The 21,311-nt window shown below is 44.7% G+C and overlaps 1 protein-coding gene across 2 annotated transcripts in view; it reads left to right on the plus strand.

Annotated features, from left to right (window-relative positions):
- The first annotated feature begins 6,173 nt into the window (after positions 1 to 6,173).
- Positions 6,174 to 21,311, plus strand: part of Fbn2 (fibrillin 2) — a 189,094-nt gene continuing 173,956 nt past the window's right edge. For both annotated transcript variants that reach the window (XM_057788534.1, XM_057788535.1), the window contains exons 1-5: positions 6,174 to 6,418; positions 7,281 to 7,363; positions 11,831 to 11,929; positions 14,849 to 14,944; positions 20,503 to 20,598. In XM_057788534.1, coding sequence (XP_057644517.1) covers positions 6,174 to 6,418; positions 7,281 to 7,363; positions 11,831 to 11,929; positions 14,849 to 14,944; positions 20,503 to 20,598 — 619 coding nt within the window. The remainder of the gene's footprint in view (positions 6,419 to 7,280; positions 7,364 to 11,830; positions 11,930 to 14,848; positions 14,945 to 20,502; positions 20,599 to 21,311) is intronic.

The following is a 21,311-nucleotide window of genomic DNA, read 5'->3' on the forward strand; positions in this document are numbered from 1 at the left end:
CTAATGTGAAAGTTTAGATTATCAATATTGATAATCTAAAGGTGACTACCATGGTGGATAATTTGCAGTCTTGGATAGACGGTATACTGTTCGACTGTTAGATAAAGTAATCTATAAAATTCAATTAGATTTCCTTGATTGGTGGTAGTGTTCAGTTCAGTCTTTTTGTTGCTGTATTTTTCAGTTCTAAAATTTTCATTTCTTTCTTTCTTGTTCCTTTCTTTTAATCTGTGCTCACAAATACTCACTGAAGCATTTTTATCATAGCTGCTTTAAATATACCGTGGGACAAGCCTGGGATCCAGTCTATCTAAGGGCTGGTGTATATGGATTTTCATTTCTCATTTGCATTTATGATTTCCTGGATTTTGCAGGGTGAGTAATTCTCAGCTGAGTTGTGGACACTTTGGCCTTTGCGTTATGAGACTTTTCTATATTTAAACCATCTGTTTTATCAGTCTTCCTGACATCACACTGATGGGCAGTAAAGAGCGAACTCCCTCACTATGGCTTGCTGGTGGTGGTGGAAGTTCTATTTCCACGCTGAGACTCTGTTGACACTCTTCAGGAAGAAGAACACAGTATCGTCAAGCAAGAGAGGAGCACAGGCTTCTCTGTGGCTTACCGATATCCCCTAGCTGGAAAGAACAGTGGCACCTTACTTTGGGCTCCCCAGGATGGCGCCTTGGTATGGGTATTCACATAGTCAGGATCCTCTACTAGAGCTTCTCACAACTGTCCAATCAGATTGGGACATCTCTACAGTGAGACTGGATGAATGAAGACTTTATTGGATGGTGTCAGTGTGAAGGGATCGGATGGAGGGACGCCCAGAAAGAAAACTGGCAGAACACGCCTTCTGTTTGTGTCTGTGAAATGTTGACTGAAGAGTTTGCTAGTGTGGGAGTCAGTGGACTGAGTGAACAGATGCAGGATGGCTGAGCACCACTTCATGAGCTGGGGACCCGAGGCACAAAAAACAGTAGAAAGAGGAGCCGAGCCTTCTGAGGCAAGGTTCACATGTTTCCAGTTTGCACATGTTTCCAGCTTGTGATGGTTAGTGCTATCAACCTGACATGGTGGTCCTCAACCTTCCTAATGCTGCGAACCTTTAATACAGTACCTAACATTGTCACCAGAGCCATAGAATGATTTCATTGCTACTACATAACTGTAGTTCTGCTACTGTTATGAATTGTAATGTAAAGATCTGGTATGCAGGATATCTGAAATTGGCATGTTGCGAACCACTGATCTAGATTCACCAGGGAAGGAAGTCTCAATTTGAGATTTCTACATTAAGTTCATCTATGGGCATATCGGGGGGGGGGGGGTTCTAATTGGGTTCATTGAGGTGAGAACACCCACTCTGAGAATGAGTGGCATCGTTTCATGGGCTGAACCTTGGACTAAACGAAAAGGAGAATGAAAGCCGAACACTATTAGGCATGCATCAATTCAATGCTCTCTGTTCTTGACTGTACTGTGACATGACCACTGCTTGAAGTTCCTGCCACCCTTATCCCCCTGCAGGCACACTCAGTGACAGATTATAACCTGGCATCGTGATTCAAATCAGTTCTTTCTCCCTTAAGTTCCGTTGTCAGGAAGCAAAACCGAGGCACAAGTGGTTGAACATTGGTTTCCGATGATTTTAACTTTCCATTCTGATCTAGTAATAGAAGTTCTTTGAAGTTCTCAAGTCTTTGACCCCAAATGGAGACTCAAATTTTGCTCTCCCTGGTTCTGTGGCGTCTGGTTTTCTGGGATGAGTCAAGCGGTTGAGTTCTCTGAATTTTCAGCTTGCAGAAGATACGTTTCAGTCTGTGATTCTGTAAGCCAGTCCACTAGTAAGATCGTATCCACATACATACTAATGTCGGTTTTGTTTCTCTGGAGAACCCTGACTAAGACTGACATGGTGAAATACTGGCTCCTTACTGCGCAGGAGAATTGGCCTTCACACTCTCCACAGGATCTTCTCTGGTGCTATCAGGAGGTGGGAGGACCACTTTGTTACAGTGTGCACATCAGTTTCCCACAAGGCCTCTGTTGGGGTATGTGTGGGAACCATAGTTGACTCTGTTTTAGTTGTCGATGTCTGAAAGGTTCTAGTCCTGCTAGGCCACCTGCTTTTATCCTTTTTCCTGGAGATTGCAGGTGTTCTTGGAGGTTTTCCTTAGTCCATGCTGTTGGCACTTCCAAGCTGCCAGCTTCTCCGCCACCAGTCAGGCATACACAAGACACTCATTCCCATGTTGTTCCACAGGACCCAAGCTCACTAGATAGTCTGCCTTCTTCCCACGGTTTTAGTCTGCCTGGGAATACTGATTCTCTTTCCCCATAGGGTGCTAGCTTAAGAATGATCAGCAAGGAATATAGAGAAAATTACAGCTAACTCATATTTTCAAAACCCAGTCCTTGTTTCATTTTTCCCAAGTGGTTCAAATCAAACTCGAAGCATCATATTTTTATCACGCAAAACATTTTAGTTGGGATAATATTAATAGCTATATTACTTAAATATACAGTCAAATATGCCAGTAACTACCCATTTAAAATGAAAAATAAATCATTAATATAAAACAACTTCCTGGCTCTACACATGTGTGCACACACACACACATTGTATGTGTGGGTCAAAGAGAACTTTTGAGAGTGGGTTCTCACCTTTCTGCACCTCCTGTTCTGCTGCTCTGTTCTCTAGGCTACCTAACCCACGAGTTTTTGGGTGATTCTCTCATCTTGACATAAGAATGTTTCGATTGCAGATGTGCACCTCCACATCTGGCATCTTAGATGAGTTTTGGGTTTTAGTTCAGGCTCACACAACTTTTGCCCACCTTTCTTTTTCTTTTTCTTGACACATTGTTTCCATTGAATGAAATTTTAGACTTCGTTATGTTCCTTTCATTCTTGATGTATATTTCACTAGAGACTTACTGTCCAAAATACGTTTTTGATGAACCGCTTTCTCTGTGGCTATGCTATAGATGTAACCAGTTTATTTTACTTTGCTCTTAGTTCTTTTAAACTTTAATTATTTATTACTATATAAGATACAGAGATGGTTTCAAAACTACTAGAGTAGGTGTAGCTTTCCACTAGGTTGTTTCCTATATTCTCTTTATCTGACAAGTATTTATGGTTAGATTTGACTCAGGCTTCTAATACAAAACAACACACAGCACAAACACACAGACAAAAGGCAGCAGGCAATGAGAAACCATATATCTTCCCTTTGAAGTAATTATAACAAAATGGTATGTAATATAAATTTACCATTTTAATCATTTTGATTGCATAGGATGGCTTGTACCTACAGTGCAGCCATCACTGTTATCCCCTTTTAGAACTTTTTCATGATCTGGAATAGGAACTCTGCAACTGTGGGACAACAGCTCATCATTCTCTCCCTCCCTAGCTCCTGTTAATGCTTATTCTACTTTGCGACTCAATAAATGACCTTTTCTATCCACACTGTGCTGATTTTCCCCAACCCTCTTTGCTAGACATCACTTCAAAGGAACACAGCGTTCCTAATTAATTTTTCTTATATTTGCATGATATTCCATAAAATGAATTTAGCATGCACGCAGCCAGTTCCTCCTTGATGAAATGTTTGCATTTCCAGCCCTTTGCTATTACAACAGTGCTGTGATGAATAATTTAAAGGATCCATCATCTTGTATTTTTCCAAGTATTTTTATGCAAGCTCCTAGAAGAGGTATCACAGAGTGAAAGAATGAAGGCATATGCGATTTTAGAACATTTGGGCTTAATGCAATAAGCAGCAATGAAATATAAAGTCGTTTAAGTATTAAATGAAAAGTCACAGGGTTACAACCATTATTTGTTTGATTCAAAATGCGGGGGGGGGGGATGACTTCTCTAGCTCCCAGTGTCCCCTCCCCCAAACTTTGCAACTCCTACTTTTCCCTCCTGCTCTATGTGGACACTGTTAGAAGGGTTACTACCTGAGAGTCTTTGTCTGCCAACTACAGCTACGCTGGGGAAATAAAGGAGGGAGGTGTGCCAACTCTCCAAGAATTTCTGGCTGTCAAATAGCACATCTGGACAATCCAGGCTAGGAAAAACAAGGATGCATACTCATTTCTTTTCAAGTAAGGTTTTCTGGGCTGGAATGAGCCGAAAACTGTTCCCAAGAACCATTTCCTGCTTGCTCATTCCTGGTTTTCAGAGGTGTGTGGTCGCCTGGCCCATTAATTCCACTGACTAAGAAATGACAAGGGCTTCTTAGAGACCTCCTGAAAGCAGGGCCACAAAAGATCCCAGAATCTGAAGGAAAGACACTCTACATTTACAGACCATTCATCACACCAATTGCCAGGTTTAATCATTAATCAGAAGAGGTCCTAAACAAAAACTAAAGTCACGCCCCAGTCCCATTTACCAGCTATGCAGTCAACTGTCCCAACAACAAACCATTCCCATTTGAGGACCCAGGCAGAGTTCTGCCAGGGGTCACACCTGAGCACATCTCCTCTAAGGACTCCTTGCGACTATGGCGCCAGCTCGTGGCCGAGGCTCCTTGCCATGATATGAATTCCTTCTGTATTGCGGATGCCCTTTAATCTGGAAAGGTCTAGGCCATTTGTTCTACCGATTGATGGTGTTCCTGGTGGGGGATAACAGGGCGACCCGAAGGTCCTAGATTCCCAGGACGAACAGGACCGAGGTTGAGCTCCAGTGTGAGGTCTGTCCCTGGCCATCTGCGAATCCCCCACCCCCACCCCCGCCAACACACACACGCGGATCAGAGTCTTGGTCCCCGAAGAACTGGGTCCCATTTTCTACCATGTGACCTCTGTCCAACGGGGAAATTCAGTAGCACTCTCGGGTTCCCTTGTCTCCTGTCCTCGAGACCCCGGAGCTCTCTGGAGGAAAGGCTGGGGCCGCGGCAGGGTCTCTCCCCAAACCTGGTCGCTGGTAGCCCCCTCCCCCGCCGTCTGCTTGCTTTGTAAGGCAGTCAAAACAGAGCTAGCGGCCAAGGAGCGGGACGGGAAGCCTGGCCGCCTCGCCTCGCCCCTCCAGCGGGCTCTGGCCCCCTCTTCTCCTCCCCCCCCCTTTTCCACTTCTCTCCTCGCCCTCACCTCCCCCATCCCCCTCTCATTTCCTCTGGCACCCCTGCTCGCCAATCCCTCATCCGAAGCCCGCTTCCAGCTTCCAACCTAGACTAAGCGCTCAGCTCCCCCCGCCCCTCCCACGCCACCACTTCTCCCCAATCTCAATCTCCTCCATTCCCTTTGCCCTGCCCCCCCTTCCTGCCTCTTTCCCCTCCCCCATCGCTCACTCCACTCCTCTGCCTGAGATCTCCCCGTAACATTGTCCCCGCCCACCCTGCGCCCTGCTAGCCCCTCCATCCAGGCTGCGCTCCACGTGTGGACCGCTGCGCCCGGGCCCCCTCTGACAGCCACCGCCCGCAGTCCCGCCCAGCGCCCCGCCGAGCCTCTAAAACCCCGGCGCCGCGCCCTCCTCCGCGGCATCTTCCCCGGCATCCAGCCTCCTGCCCTCCCTCCGCCAACCGTTCGCCTGGGCCCCCGCGCACCTCTGATGGGCTGTGCAGCCGCCCCGCCCCGCTTAGCTGCCCCATAAGGACCCCAAACGAGCCCCGAGAAGACCCTCCTCTTCTTTTAGGGGTGACTTTTGTTCGCTCGCCTGTTTCCTTTGGTGACTTCTGCAGCTTTCCAGGATCTGTGCCCGGGGCGCACGGGAATCCACTCAGTCTCTGCACCCCCTCCCCCTGCTATTTTTTTTTCCTTGTGAGGTCCGCTTTCTTTGTAACTTTATGCCGCGGCTGCTCGGGTTACTTTTGTAATTTCCCGCCCCCACCCGCTGGCGGTCCTGGAGTCGCTCGGGGCAGTGGCCCGGGGGATGCAACGTGGACCGCGCGGGGCTGCCGGCTGCATCGCCGCCGCGCCTCGCTGCCCCCAGCGCTAGAAGCCCGCGCCCCGCAGGCACGCTGCCGCTTAGGAGCTGACTCTGCATCCCGCTCCACCACTCCACCAGGACACCGCAACCCAAGCGAGTCCCGTGAGCTGACGGACGAAGGGCTGGTCAGACCCTGATTTTTTTTCCCCCGGGCCTCTCGGATTTGGTCTTCGACAGCCCCCTCTCTGCGGGCCTAGATCCGCGCGCTCTTGGCGCTGGCGATGGGGAGACGGCGGCGGTCGTGTCTCCAGCCCTACTTCGTGTGGCTGGGTTGCGTGGCGCTCTGGGCTCAGGGCACAACCGGTCAGCCCCAGCCTCCGCCACCTAAGACGCTCCGGTCCCAGCCGCCCCCGCAACAGGTCCGGCCCGCAGTAGAAGGTGGCTTCGCGGCGCCTGAGTACCGGGACGAGGGTGCGGTAGCGGCGAGCCGCGTCCGCAGGCGAGGACAGCAGGACATACTCCGAGGGTAGGTGGGCGGCGGGATGACTGACTTGTGCGGGAGACCTCCCTGCCTTCTACTTCACACCCTCCCTGACTGTCGCGCTGGCGGGTAGACCCTAGGACACTTAAAGACCCCGAGACTTCCACTAGGACACTTAAAAGACCCCGAGAGCTCCAGGAGCGCCCCTCGTTTTCCTCCCGGAAAGCCTCAATTGCTCCGCGGAAAGCCCTCCCTAGGGGGCTTCGGCTGGCTGCCGGTGGGAGCGGGCCTCTGGGTGCGAATGGCAGAGCATGTGCGATGTCTGTGGCGCTGGGAAAGGTTCCCAGTGTCAGGCCGAAAGAGGGCCTGGGTCTGCCCTGCGCAGGGCCCCCCGGAGTCTGCCTGCTCCCCACCGTCGGGGGCGCAGCTCTAGAGCCTTTTGTTTGAGGTCTTGTGCGGAGCAGTCGCTGGTTATCATCTCCAGATCCAGCGCTCCGCCTTCCAAGTCGCCCTCCTTGACACTTGGGGGCCAGAGACAACAGTGGAGCAAGGAGGGATGGATTTGGGAACAAGGGCAAGGATTTTTGAGCGGAGTGTTCCTTTTGTTCTCAGCATCCGGACTCTAGAATAGTAGCAAATTATGTGTTTCTTGTCTCTTTTCCCGGTTTAAAAAGCCAAGCAAGGGAGGGCAGTTGAGAGGGGATAGTTAGAGGCTCTGGATCCTCCCCCATTCCAAACTCTAGCCCCTTTACTTCCACATCTGCTTCCCAAGCCCCAAGAATTTGAAATGGAACTTTGGTTTGTTCGTTGTCCTGATACCTACTCGCTTGGGTTTTGCTTAGGAAGAGCTTCTTTTGTGTTACTGCGCCTATCCTTATGTGGGTATTGCCGTGTTTGTCCCCTGCAGGCCCAACGTGTGCGGTTCTAGATTCCACTCCTATTGCTGTCCTGGATGGAAGACGCTCCCAGGAGGAAATCAATGCATTGTCCGTGAGTGTTTGGCAGGGCCCACACAGCATACTCAGCTCTGTTTCAGGGCTGACCTTGCGCACAGTTTAAACACTCAGTTGCTTATACAAAGCCATTGGTCACACAACCCTGGTAAAGGGAGCTCAGTGGTGGGGAGGAAGCCGCATCAGCTGAAAAACTTCACTAATGGAAACTCAGGAGGAAGACATTGATAAAGGTTTTAGAATACTTAGATATTTTTTGTATCATTTGTGTGTATTGATACAAACGGGGGGGAGCATTGTGATTCAGCATCACCTTTCCTATAAATTCCAGCTAAGACCACAGTGTTACTATGGTTACTCTTGGACTCCTAGGTTTGGGCCATCAGAAGATCAATCTTAGACCTTTACACTACTTTCTCATCTCTGGGCTGCACTCAGCAGCCACATGGCAAAGATTTAAAAGGAGTACTCTCACAGATTTTGAACTGACCAAAAGATAAAAGATTTTTGTAGTTGCTGTTTTGTTTTTCAAGAGAATTAATGTAAGTTGTTTGACTCCTTTTATGGCTAAGAGATAGTTAAATTTAAAATTACCACATACCAAATCTTAACAGTGGACAGTATGTTTTCTCCAATGTGACTTTTATGCCCTGGAAAGATCTGTGTATCAGAATTTAAAGGTTCACATGAATTATTTCCAGCTTCCAGAGTATATATGCCGGCCTCCAAGTTCTAAGCGCATTAGTTTCTGGTGTTATGATTAAGGACTCAGGGGGTTCTCATTTCATGGGCTTTGTGGGGTGAAGTGTGATCGGCCTTTCCCGGTGTGTTTGTGGAGCCCAGCCACATTGTCCACTCTGGAGGACAGCCAAGGCACAGACAGCACATGCATTTACAGCCGGTCTTGACTTTAAACTGACCTTGGTATTCCCTAAGGGAAAGATAATTATGCCACTGTCAACAGAAAAAGGGTAAGCTACCCTAGCCAAGGGGTAGTGTGGGCACAGTGGCATCTCCAACTCTGTATTTATTGGGTTTGTGGGTTTGAGACAGAACCTAAATGCTGTTTCTGAAATCTAAAGTTTTATTGTAAAGATTAGTTCTCTCGTTTTCTTCTATTCAAAAATCCCACAACTTCTAGCAATGAAACAAAAATAAGAAACAGCTACTGTGTTCTTTTAAATGATTGATTCATAAATATTTTTCAATAAACCCATGTATGTATAGGTCTTTGGTTTCATGGGGATGGGGGAGAGGAAAAGGAATGATGGCCACTTGCCTTCTCTCAGGACTCCAGACAGTCCTGGGGGAAGTATTTATAGAAGGTGCATTACTCTTTCTGGCCACTGGGGCATTACCAGGGCTGCCTCACACTCTTGGGATCTACAGACTCTTGAAACAGCTAACGTCACTCACCACACACCTGCCACACTCGCTGGGAATGACTTAGGCACTGTGGAAAGTCTGACTCACTAAATGTAATGAATGTGACTGCCATTATTGAGTTGGAGAGCAGCCGAGGAGAAGGGATAGGTTTATGGTATGGGTTGCAAATCTGTAGAGTCAGGTTTTATTGGATCAGTAAGGAATGGGAACTGCAGAGCCTCCCCTCCTGGCATGGTTGCACTTGTAATTTATGCATGGCCCGGTGAGTGTCCACTTTTAAACACTTCGGATCTTTGACTGTTTTCATGCCATGTCCTTCTTTTGAAGGTCAGTTTCTAGCACCTCACAGTGAGTATTGTCACCTACATTTCTTCTATTAGAAATAACTGGATGCTAATAAGATACATATATTAGGCAAACATTGGCATTATCTTCATATCTCCAATATATATTGATGACATTTATGTCTAGTATATCTAAGCAATATTTATTATTAACATCATAGTAAAATAACTTATAGCTTGAGATTAAAACTTGTGCACAAAATTACCAGAAAGCACTGCTGTAGTGGTACCATCCCCTTTGCAAGAGCCTCGCCTAGTTTAGGAATTAAATTCAGTCAGTCTTTTATTTTTGCATCTTAAAATAGTCATATGTGGAGACATATGGAAATTAAAATCATTGTAAACTGAAAACCGGGAATTTTTAATTCCCGAATTTCTTGGTGACAGATATTTCTTTGTTTAATTTACTTCACCATGAAGCAAAGACAAATTCTGAGGCACTTTACAAAATAATGATAATAATATGAAGACCCACAATTAATTTTCTCATATGTTACATCTCCACTTTGTTTCCACCCAGAGCAAGCTTTAAAGTTTGACGTTTGTCTCCTATCAGGCTTCACATGAGAAGACAGTGAAGAAATGTGTCTATTACTTTAAAAAGATGATGCATTATGGTTTTGTTCCCTTCTTCATTGTGATCATTCTATTATTCGTTTCGAAAGACATGATCTCTAGCCAGTCCCAGGAATGGAACCATGTTGTTCAGGCTGGCCTTGAACTCCCGGGCTTTCTCTCAGTCAGCCAAGTGCCGCGATTACAGGCTTGAGACATCATGCCCAACTGTTATTATTTTTAATTGTGGCTTGAAATGTCATTGAAGTACTTCCAAATTCCATGTTTGTTTCCAAACCTACTTTCTAGCCTTCTTTTTTCAAAAAAAAAATAAATAAATAAAATAAAAGAAATCATCCAAGAACATGGAATAATGGAGGAAGAGTTTGCTTATGCATTTATTTATGGAGAAAGTATGCAGCGGTGTTTTGGTCCTTGGAGGAACAATAAGTGGGATTGGCTTAGCATCACAGCAATTGCCAACTGAAAGAAAAAATAACGTGTCCGAACCCTCCAGGATGACCTGTTTCATTTATGTTTTTAATGAGAAAACTGAACCCAGAGACGTTTTGGGTATTATCTGTGCTCACGGAGGGTCATTGTCAGAGTGAGACTTCAACTTCACACCTCTTGTGTGCCACGCGTGTTAAGTACCAGTCCATGCAGCTTCTCCTAATGTCACCAGACTCCCAGTGTGTACACCCTTTCTCGTGCTCCTTCCAACACTCCTAGGATTCGTAATGTCAGTTAAAATGGAGGGGTTGTACTGAGACCACAGACTGCAATGAGCGTAGAGAGGAAGGAGTTCATCACTCTTAATTTCTACTGGCCTGTGCAGGGGACACATCGAAGCCTCCACAGACAACTTACTGCCTGAAGATGTCCAGAATCAGCCCCTCAAACCTTCTTTTGGTTTGAGACCAAATGGGTCACTCCATCTAAACCTAGATTAACCTGCCTGCTAAGAAGGAAGAACCCTTGAAATAAAACTGTATTTCATGAGCATTTGCCCTAGAAAATTACTGTTGGTCAGAACCTAATATATTTTAAATATCAATTCTATGGTGGAAGCCATTTTCTTGCCTTTTCTTTTAATCTTAAGACCATAATATTTTTACAGTATTTTCATTCAGGATAACCAGTTGAGACATTGCCCATATTATATAGATATTAAAGGTGATCTTAGAAAAGGAAAGCAATTACCAAATTGGTTTGTTCCTGTAGAGTGTGTTTCTCAAATCATGGGGATCCCAGGTCTCTTTGAAAGCTCTGAGACCTCTCTCCAGGAAAAACTTCACATGCACAGTGTTCTAAGTATTTGCGTGTAGTTTCAGAACATTTCCAGACCCTTCCCTTGTCTCTTGCATCCGGAGAAAGATCAAATCTGCACACAGCCTGCATGCTCAAAGAGGGAATTTAACTAGGGATATAGAGATAAATCTTTCAGCTCCTGACTAAATTTGGGAGAGAATTCCCATTCCAAGGCACTTGACTGAAGGTTTTGCGTATCTGTGGTATGTGATGTGTCAATGAGCCTAAGCTTGGCTTAGATGACCCTCAGCTTCGCTGGAGGTCACAGCTATAGGGAGCTTCAGTCCCCACCCCCACCCCCACCCCATCAGAATGGCTCTTTTGAGCAGTGGGAGTGGCTTATGTTGCAGTGATGATATGGCAGAAACAAGACTGGAGGAAGGAGAGGAGTCATGGAGGGGGATAAAGATTGATGATTGGATAGGGCAGAAGCCAGCTGGGATGGAATGTGCAGGGAGCCAGACGTTTGGGCAACTCATTAGGGCCCAGGTCTCTGTCTCTACCAATTTCACATTCTTAAACAGAGGGCTCTATTTTCCAAGATGCTCAGTCCCCACTACTGCCAGCTCCCTAGGATCAAGATCCTTTGGTGAATCCTAAACTCAAAAGTTTCCGGTTTTGAATAGAAAAAGCAACTTGTATTGATAATCAAGTTAAAGAATTGGTGTCAGTTGGTATTACAGAATTTTAAAAGAGCTGCATTTCTTTGTCCAACATCACAAGGAAACTGTAAGATTTAGTCCCACATCTCCAGTGGGGGATTTTTATCTCATACTAACAGATGTTTTGCAACATTAATGTCAAGCCCTGGTTTTCTAGACCTGTGGTTTTAAAAATGTTGTTTTCTCACTGTGGAAGGTGACTGAGGGTGCTGTCTCTCATTCCCATATGTGCTCTGCTCTCTCCAGCCATTTGCAGAAACAGCTGTGGAGATGGATTTTGTTCCCGTCCCAACATGTGTACTTGTTCCAGTGGACAAATATCCCCGACCTGTGGAGCAAAATCAAGTATGTTGCCTCTCCCTCTCCGTGGCTATGTCCACTGCATTTTCCCTAAGCCTGGGAACCAGTGACAAGTGCCGTCCTTGAAGGAGATATGAATTGGTGGTTGTTCTCACTAACCAGCCTTACCGGTGTTAAATTTTGAACTAAGACGGTCTTGTGCCATAGTTGTTGCCTTGCGTAGGCAATTGTCAACAGAGGATGTGCCTACGTGGCGGGATGGTTAGGATTCCATGACGTAATGTTTTGTAATAGCTGTAATTTCCTGAGCGATCACTGTGCAGCATTCTGTGAGAGGTGTTTGCGTTCTTTGAATCCTCTCATCCACATTTTTGATATTGTCATGGTCCTATTTTTGCAGAGGAGGAAAGTGAGGCACATGCATATAAACTAACCTACTGTCCTAGTTTGACGTCATCGCTGTGATAAGCAACATGACTGGAAGCAGCTTGGGGGAGGAAAGGGTTTGTTTCATCTTACAGCTCCCAGGCCACGCCCCTTCACTGTGGGAGGTCAGGGTAGGGACTCAAGCCAGGAATCTGGAGTCAGGAACAGAAGTAGAGTTCAGGATGGAGTGCTGTTTTGAGTTCAGGATGGAGTGCTGTTTTCTGGCTTTTGACAGGGCTTTCTCATCTACCTTCTTAGCATCCAGGACCACCTGCCCAGGTAGTATTGCCTGAAGTGGGCTGGGCCCATTCATATTCATCAGAAAAAATTATCTAATGAACTTCATCATGGTCGGTTACCCGAGCCACTTCTTTGATTACGGTTCCCTCTTTCCAGATGACTCTTGTTTGTGTCAAATTGAGAAAAAAAAAAAAAAAAATTCTAACCAGCTCACCTACCCAAAGCAGTACAGACTTGAGTCTACAGGCTAAGACTGGCTAGCCTGTCTTCCCAAACACTAGCCTGTATTTGTTGTCTTTTTGTGTAGTTACTGCAGCCTTTGTTCTCTTTGGGTCTTAACTATGGGGAGAGAAGATCAGAAAGACAGCAGATGCCTACTGAAATACTGACCAAATACTTTAGATGAATTAACTCACTTTCCTACACACATTAATTCCCAACAATTCCATGAAAGTAACTATAACAGTAGACTAAGAATGTCTTTTTCTTTTCATGACTCTAGAAAATGTTGGGACTCCAAAGACCAAGATTAACCCCCATGCAAGTGTTTGAGATTTCATTAGAGTAAGCTAGAAGTGATAATGTATATTTGCCTGCTCAATATCTAAACAAGGGCTTTAAATCTCCCTAAAAATGAGCATGACTTTGGTGAATTTTAATGGTTCCCTCCATAGGTTTTTGCTAAACAAGGGTAATGAGAACCTGTCTGATTCGGGAGTAAGATTCAAACTGGGAACACCAAAATGCATTTGTCTTCTGGCGGACCGCTGACACAAACTTCTGGGTTTGTGGTTTTTAATAGTCTGTGTTTTCCCAGGGATTTGAGATTTATCATTCAAGCTACAAGAATGTCGAGTGCCTTCAGAAGCAGATTTCCCCTGCCAGATTATCTGTCTGAGACCCTTCCTCATGTCTTCATCATCTAATTCTCAATTTGCTCACACTCACTCTTAGCAACAGAACAAAACAAACAAAAGCAATGCTGCTTCTTAATGACCAGGCCTGTAGAGGGAATGCTTGCATGGAACCTGGTTTAGTCTGACATCCACACATTCATTTGGCCTTTAGAGAGAATATCTAATTTCTTTCCCTCGGGAACTTCTCTAACCCTTCAAACCTTCATCCTGCTTGAATTTTCAAAAGCTTTTAGCACCATGTATCCCTAAATGCCTGAAATACTTTCTTGCACATGTATGCGTGTGTGCATGCATGTGTACATGTGTGTGTGCGCACACTCATTTGGAAGCCAGAAGTTAACCTGGGTGTCATTCCTCAGTCACAGCTCACCTCCAAAGTGAAATTCTTAATTCATTGCTAACCACAATCTATGTGTCCACGGCTGCTTCTGTCTCACCCATCCAGGGTTTATGCAACTGCACATTTTTTTCCGCGTAGGTCTTTAAATATGTGGGTTCTGCTGGACAATAGATTTCTACTCCATCTTTTTCTTGCCATGTGGTTCAAGCCGCAGTCATCTTTTCCCAGACTCTCGTCTACCTGAGATCCTTCAATCCCCTTTTGCACTGCAGTTCATCTTTTACGATTGAATCTCTTCACTTCTATTGAAATCATTCCTTCCATCTGCAGTTCAGACATACTTAATCTTTTGGTGGGAATGGAACCCCATCTTATCTGGTTGGCCTTCTCTGCCCCCTCCCCCAAGACACCTTCTACATCTTCTGCATCCCAAGGTCTTTAGATCATTGGGTTCTGAACTTTCTGAAGCTGGTTCTTGCTACTGCCCTTGCCTGGTTGATTCTCATTTTTCAAATTTAAGTCCAAATGTCACATCAGAGTGATTTTTTTATGCTTGCTGTATCTAAGTTCCTACTGAACCTAGACCATTCTCCTTCTTTCTGTTTTTCTCCATATAGTTTATAAATTATGTAATTATAAGTTCATTATTTATAATTACCTTGCAGTATTTTAAACAGACTTTTTTCTGATCCCAAGGTTCCATGAGGACTGCCCCCCAAATCCATCATGACAGCAGGCACATAGACCCTGCTGTCTAAGTAGATATGAGTGTCTCCCATACCCAAAACTATGCCACTAACACCATCTATGGATTTATTTTGACACTGGAATTGTAGTCTATTTAAAAAATATACTAAGTCACATGTAACAGGTATATCAACATGTGTGGACTTAGTGGCAATAAAAATTTATTTGATTATTACATTTGTGTCAGTAGAATACATGGGATATATTTGCCATTAGGTTGGACCTATAGTTTATAGATAAGCCCGTGAATATAATTTGGTGACTGGCGTCTGTATTTTTTTGTCTTCTTCACAGTCCAGCAGTGTAGTGTGAGGTGCATGAATGGCGGGACCTGTGCTGAGGACCACTGCCAGTGCCAGAAAGGATACATCGGGACTTACTGTGGACAACGTAAGAAACCTTAGCAATAGCGTTATTGTGAACAATGTGACTGAGTGTCCATTTCCTTTTAGTCGGAGTGTAAGTTCTGGCAAAGCTCATGGATATTCATTGGAAGACATAGTTTTATATAGTAAGCCATAGTTCATAAGCAATTGTCATAAATTTAACCTGAAGGAATTCTTCTAACTTGGTCGTTTTTGTGTTTTATAATATTGATGTTGAGCAATAATTATATGCTATAAAGCTTGACATTTTTCATGGGTGTTGATGCCACAGAACATAGATATGTTCCTATAAAGGTTACTGGAAATCTCCACCACTTCCTTCACCCCCCCCCCCCACCACATACATGAAAATTTTAAGAATTGCCAAAATTAACCCGTGAGAGCCAAGTTCATAAATTACCTTGTCCCAGTGGATCTAATACCAGAATACAGGACTGTATGATGATTTGAAAAGTTTAGATTAGTATGAAGAAAAAAGAGGCTTTAGTAAAGAACTTACCCACTTCCAATCCTGGAGATTTCAGTCAAGATGGTGCATCTGCCAGGCAGGTTGGCACCATGCTATGTATACCTACACGCCAGTAAATAAACGCTTCACTAAAAAGAATCACACAATGATAAAGAAATAGTCATGTTTGAAGGGGGAGGTGCAGAGTGTGGCTCTTGTGTGGTGACACATCCCTGGGGAATATATTTGGTTAATGTTCACAAACTTGTGACACTTTCATGATAGCTTACACTGATTCGTTTGTTAGGTTAGTTTAGTTTGCATTACTGAGCACGAGTCTGAGGCTTCATGCATGATCGGCAAGCTTCCTGTAGACAGGATCTCACTTAATTACCCAAGCTGTCTGTGAAGTCACCATCTGGCCTGAGCTGGCCTAGAACTCGTGATTCCCCAGCCTCACCCTCCCCAGTAGCTGAGATGTATAGGCCAGGCTGGCCCCACTAACATAGTATAATTTTAAGTCCATGTGAAGAACACAGTATTAGAGAAAGTTAAATCACAAAGAGAACGGTGCTCTATGTCCCTTCATTCACGTTTCATGTAAGTCTAGACTTCTGGGCTTCCCTAAGAACTGCCAGTCTATTTCCAGCATAGAAGAACCAAGGTTAAGTGTATGTGGGTATCTGCTTTTGATTAGGCTATTTATTTTTGCTGCAGCTTAAAATGTTATTGATTGTGATAAACAGGCATAACATAGCATTTGTCATCTTGAACAAGGGTGTAGAACTCCAGTCTTACAGCACAGACATCCCAAACAGACATCCTGAAGATGAGGATGCGGTGTCTGTCCTGAAACGTGAATGGACTCATGCCACTGAACTGTAACTTAGCATGTTCAAGATGAGAAATGCCATGTTATACCTGTTTATCACAATCAATAACATTTTAAGCTGCAGCACCTATCAACCCATGCCCTCTGGTCAGAGGAATATGAAAGGCACTGAGTTCTAATCAGGGCACATGTGGATAGTTCTTCCCTGAGTGTCTCATACAATGGAGTCTTTCTGTCGCTATTTCATCACAGGGACAATAAAACATATGGTGCAAGCAAAGGCTTTGCTAATAAACCCAGCAGTTAGCAAATATGGAGGTTAAGGTGGTGGCTACGAAACAGCAGTGGCAGGGATAGTTTAAGGTGACATTTTCTCCTAAGTTGTCCTATGGAAAGGGTGTTACATTATTGAGAGTGAAGATGATGATGATCAACTTTTGATTCCAGAAAATCCCTTGAAATGTGATGTTTGGTAACGTGAAGATGTTGAAGACATTTAAACTGCCTTAAAGCATCTCCCCAAATATGGGCAGTTTTCCTTAGACAGCATTCCTACATTGTATGGAGCAATGTCACTGTGTGTCCTTCCCTTTGCATGGTGCAGTGACATTGTGCACGTAGGGAAGGGGATTGGCAGGTAAATGGAAAGGTGACAATCTGGGCCAGTTAGTTTCTTGTCAACTTCACCCAAGTTGGACTCATCAGGGAAGAGGGAACTTCAATTGGGAAATTGCCTCCATCAGATTGGCCTGTCGGCAAGTCTGTGGGAGCAATTTTGATTGGTGGTTAACAAAAGGGGGGGAAAAAGCAAAGGCCCCAAATGGCAGATCAAGGGCTTTCAGTGGAACCTGGCTGATAATACCATTTCCTTCAGTAGCACCAGCTGAAAGGGGACCAGATGGAAAGAGACTCTGGAGATGGATAGTCGTTGGGCTTCCAAGTGGATTTGCCTGTGAACACAGATCTAGGGACAGAGGTCAAGGCAGAGCCATAATTGGGATGAATATCGATTGAAATTTTAGGTATATAATATTTTAATCATAGGCATAGGTGACTATTAGAATATTAAAGACAAAAGAATAGATTTTAAGTCGGAGCCCTGGGTAACCTCAGCATTTTGACATAGATAAGGGGAGGAAGACTATGAAAATTGAGAGAGAAAGACTGGATAGGAGATGGGCGGAGAACCGGCCTGGTACGGTGGAGGAAAAGTCATATTATAGTTTTATGTTGTCCCGTGCCAGGGCACTTAATTTATTTCTCCTTTTAAACATTTCAACATGGTTGGTAATGTTATTTTTCTCTGGTATGTCTGAGTAGAAGTCACAGTCACAATTTCAAACTCAACTTGGGCCCGAGTACTTGTTCTCTGTGGAGTGATACAGATGGCTGTCTCATGAAAACGTGTGCCTGCCATGTGGCCTAGCACAGAACAGGTGCTCGGGACATGTCTGATGCAACATGTTCTTTAAGTACCTGAGCTCCTGCAGCAAGTGAGCATGCTCTGTCCTTCAGGCTGATGTCAATAGCATGCTCAAGGCAGATGTCGCTGGCAGCAGCTTCCACTCCTATGCAGCCTCCTCTTCCACTTCATTTGCTCCCCTGCTATACAGAAGCCTTTTCTTTTTACCAGACGACCAATGTTCCTTCCAGGGTAGAAATTGAGATGTATTCAAGTGTCTTTCCAACTGTCATTCAACTGTAAAATACTATTTTCATTAATTTTATTACAAAAATATTAATCTATAAATTTATGCTTCACTCAAAAGGATAAAATTATCCTCGTTCATGCTTTGAGTGCTTACACTCCATTTCTACCTTCCGCTTCCTCTTTGTTGCCTTTGTTGCTGCTCTTTAGTATGATCTTTGGATGTTGGAAAACAAGTCTCCTATTTCATCCAAAAAAAATTTAAAAAGACGGCAGTTAAGAGGACAGAAAAGAGCCGGGCGGTGGTGCACACCTTTAATCCCAGCACTCGGGCAGAGATAGGCAGATCTCTGTGAGTTCAAGGCCAGCGTGATCTAAAAATTGAGTCCCAGGACATCCAGGGAAGTTACACAGATAAACCTTTTCTCAAAAAACCAAAAACGAAGAGTAAAGAAGCTGTGTGTAGTACACATGCTTGTCATTCCCACACTTGGGTGAAGAGGCAGACAGATCTCTGTGAGTTGAAAGCTAGCCAGGAATACAGAGAGAGACCCTATCTCAAAACAAACAAGCAGTCCCCCGCCCCTCCAAAAAGCTCGAACAGTATAAAAAAAAACCTTTGATTTTTCATGCATGTTAATTCGCATAATACTTTGGGCAGGGAAATGCCAGCTGTTATGAGCAGGGATGCTGAGGACCAAAGAGGTTGGAACACTGGGATGGAGGACAGGACTCATTACTCATTACACCCATCTGTCTGGCAAAGTTGTAGAAAAGATGCTGGGAGGGCCTGGTCCAGGGCAGGGTTGCTTCAGTAACCACAGGGCTTGGAAGGGAGAATCCTAAAGTCAGCTAACTATTCCTCTTATGTGACTGACAGTAACAGCAGCGAATGACTGGCAGTGTGGTCTGTCCTTACCTTTCTGTTCACAGATCCATATCAATATTCACAGTGTTAGAAATCAGAAATCAGAAGTATCAGAACTGTTTGCTAACTCATTTTGAATTTGGTGTTCACCGATGACGTATGTTCCCATAAATAGTTTATGAACAATAATTCTACTTTCTGAACTGCCAAGCATATTGTGAAGAAGAAAGGGCTTGTTAGCCTAGCGCAGACAGGTTAGGTTGGGTTGCATAGTAAGTGGCCCATATCTGCAGGAGAAGCTGAACCTTCATGGCACCGTCCACCTGTCTGGGTTTGAAAACTCAGAGAGGCAGCCTCCTTCTGCTCATAGATCCCAGTCGGGGGCAGGCAGATCCTCTCTGTCTACAGTCTATCAGGGGAGTGTTGCAGATATACGTGCATTTGGAGGGCAGAGATGGTCGGATGCCTTTCTCAGGAGTTCATTTCATTTATTTTCTTTTGAGGTGGGGTGTCACACTGGAGCTACCTTTCAGGTAGGCTGACTGGCCAGGGAGCTCCAGGAATCTGCCTGTCTCCATCTTCCCAGTGCTAGGATTACAGGGGGACCAAATTTTTCGTATAAATACTGAAGTCCAAACTCAGGCCCTCACACTTGCGTGCAAGTACATTCCTGGCTGACCCATGGCCCCAGCCTGTCTGTGTCTTTTCCAAAGGCTGGTACAGTAACTGAACGTGGCTGGGAAAGTGGTTTTCATTCCAATGCCCTTCCGCTAGATAACATTTAAAGAAGATTCCTTACATTTTCATTAATCACATTCAATTAGAGTTATCCGTCTGCAAAAATGTGTGTCGGTCAGTTGGGAAATCCAAATCTAGTAATTGTTTACAATTGAACCTTCACATCCTGGCAACTGATTCCAAGACCCACATGCTCCTTAGAGATCTCTGGGAAGTTCTCATTCTCTTTGACATTTCTATCCACCCCCATCTATCTCACAGCCCTCATGGCCTCCGTTCCCCTTTTCCTGTCCCTTGTATTTTCTCCTCTAACTTCTTTGCCTGCCCCATGTTTCAAGGCAATGGCATGTCAGAAGTGCCACATGGAAATATAAGGTGTGATGGGTAAAGAAGCAGAAGTGACTCTTCTCCAGAGCCATATAGCATCATGCCTTGGAGCAAAATGAGACTGTAGCAACTAACCCTGAGGTCGTATGGCATATAGCATTAATGTGTGACTTCAATAAGCAACCCTGAGGTCATTGACACAGTGATGCTTTAAGATGGAGAAAATCCTCTCTTTCCAAGTGTGTCCCCTCTTGCTATGATCAACAGAGCAGCAATCGCTGGACGGTGATGATGAGTGAGGAAAGAGCCAAGTGGCTGCACCTTCGGCCTATTTCCCTCTTATTATTGAGCTTATTTTTGATACATACATTGCTTGGAGGGCACGTTAATAAGTTTTGCCTCTTATGTCCCTGAAGAAAAGATAATAGAATATTGAATAGTGATTGCCTGTCTCTTGTGAGCATCAGACCTGTTAATCCTCATGAATCTGATCAAGAAAAAAGACTTACAATAAACTTGATTAATAATGAGATCTATGAATTGTTGTAGCATCTCTGACTTAGTGACCAATCAGATTCGTGCACTCATGTTTTAGAGAAGCAATTGGATATAAGATGTTTACTTGGCAGCGTCACTGACTGATCTTGCTGTGCTTGGAGACGTGGTGGTTAATGAACTGTTTTTTCGTGTTTTGTGTGCAGCTGTCTGTGAAAATGGATGCCAGAATGGTGGGCGCTGCATTGGCCCCAACCGTTGTGCTTGCGTTTATGGATTCACGGGGCCACAGTGCGAGAGAGGTAAGAGGGGGAAGAGACTGGGCAACCTGTCTTCAAAGTTCATTCTGTCATGTTATAACGATGTCTGAATGTGTTTTTGCTGTCCTATGGGAATTGTTTTGATGAAATATATTTTTATGCAACGGTAGTTAGAAGGGTAAAATTTGACACAGTCCTCTCAGAAGCAGAAGCGTTCCATGATTTTCATTACAGTGATCCGGCTCTGGGAGGCCAGCTCAGAAGCAGTGGCCCCAGGGTGATGCTGACTGATTGACTCGTGGCAGATTCTCATCATGTACTACATTTATTTTCTAGACACTGTTGGGAGTAACCCCTCTGCTGTTAAAAAAAAAATCAATAACAATATGTCCCTGGCTGGCCTCCATAAAATCTGACCCAAATTGTCTTAATAATAAAGAAACACACTACGTTCTACAACACAAGTCCAGAGCTACTGGGCTTTCTATCAGATGTGATCAAGTCTTTCCAGTCCTCTTGGCTCTGCCTTCCTGTGGCTTCTGTTTGGTCTTACTCTGGTGGCTTTTGGAGTGTTTTGTTGTTTGTTTTGTGGTTGTATGAGGACTGTCATCATTACTGCGGCAACATATTCTTTGGCCCATCTATAGAGAGAAGCCTCTCTTTAACTGTTTCTTGGTCAGCCATAGTGGTCAGTGATGCTTCATGATGGTGGGGTTAAGCTTGGGTTCTGCATGATAGTCTATGACAAAGGAAAG

This window comes from Chionomys nivalis, chromosome 14 (genome assembly GCF_950005125.1).
Source record: "Chionomys nivalis chromosome 14, mChiNiv1.1, whole genome shotgun sequence".
Classification (NCBI taxonomy): domain Eukaryota; kingdom Metazoa; phylum Chordata; class Mammalia; order Rodentia; family Cricetidae; genus Chionomys; species Chionomys nivalis.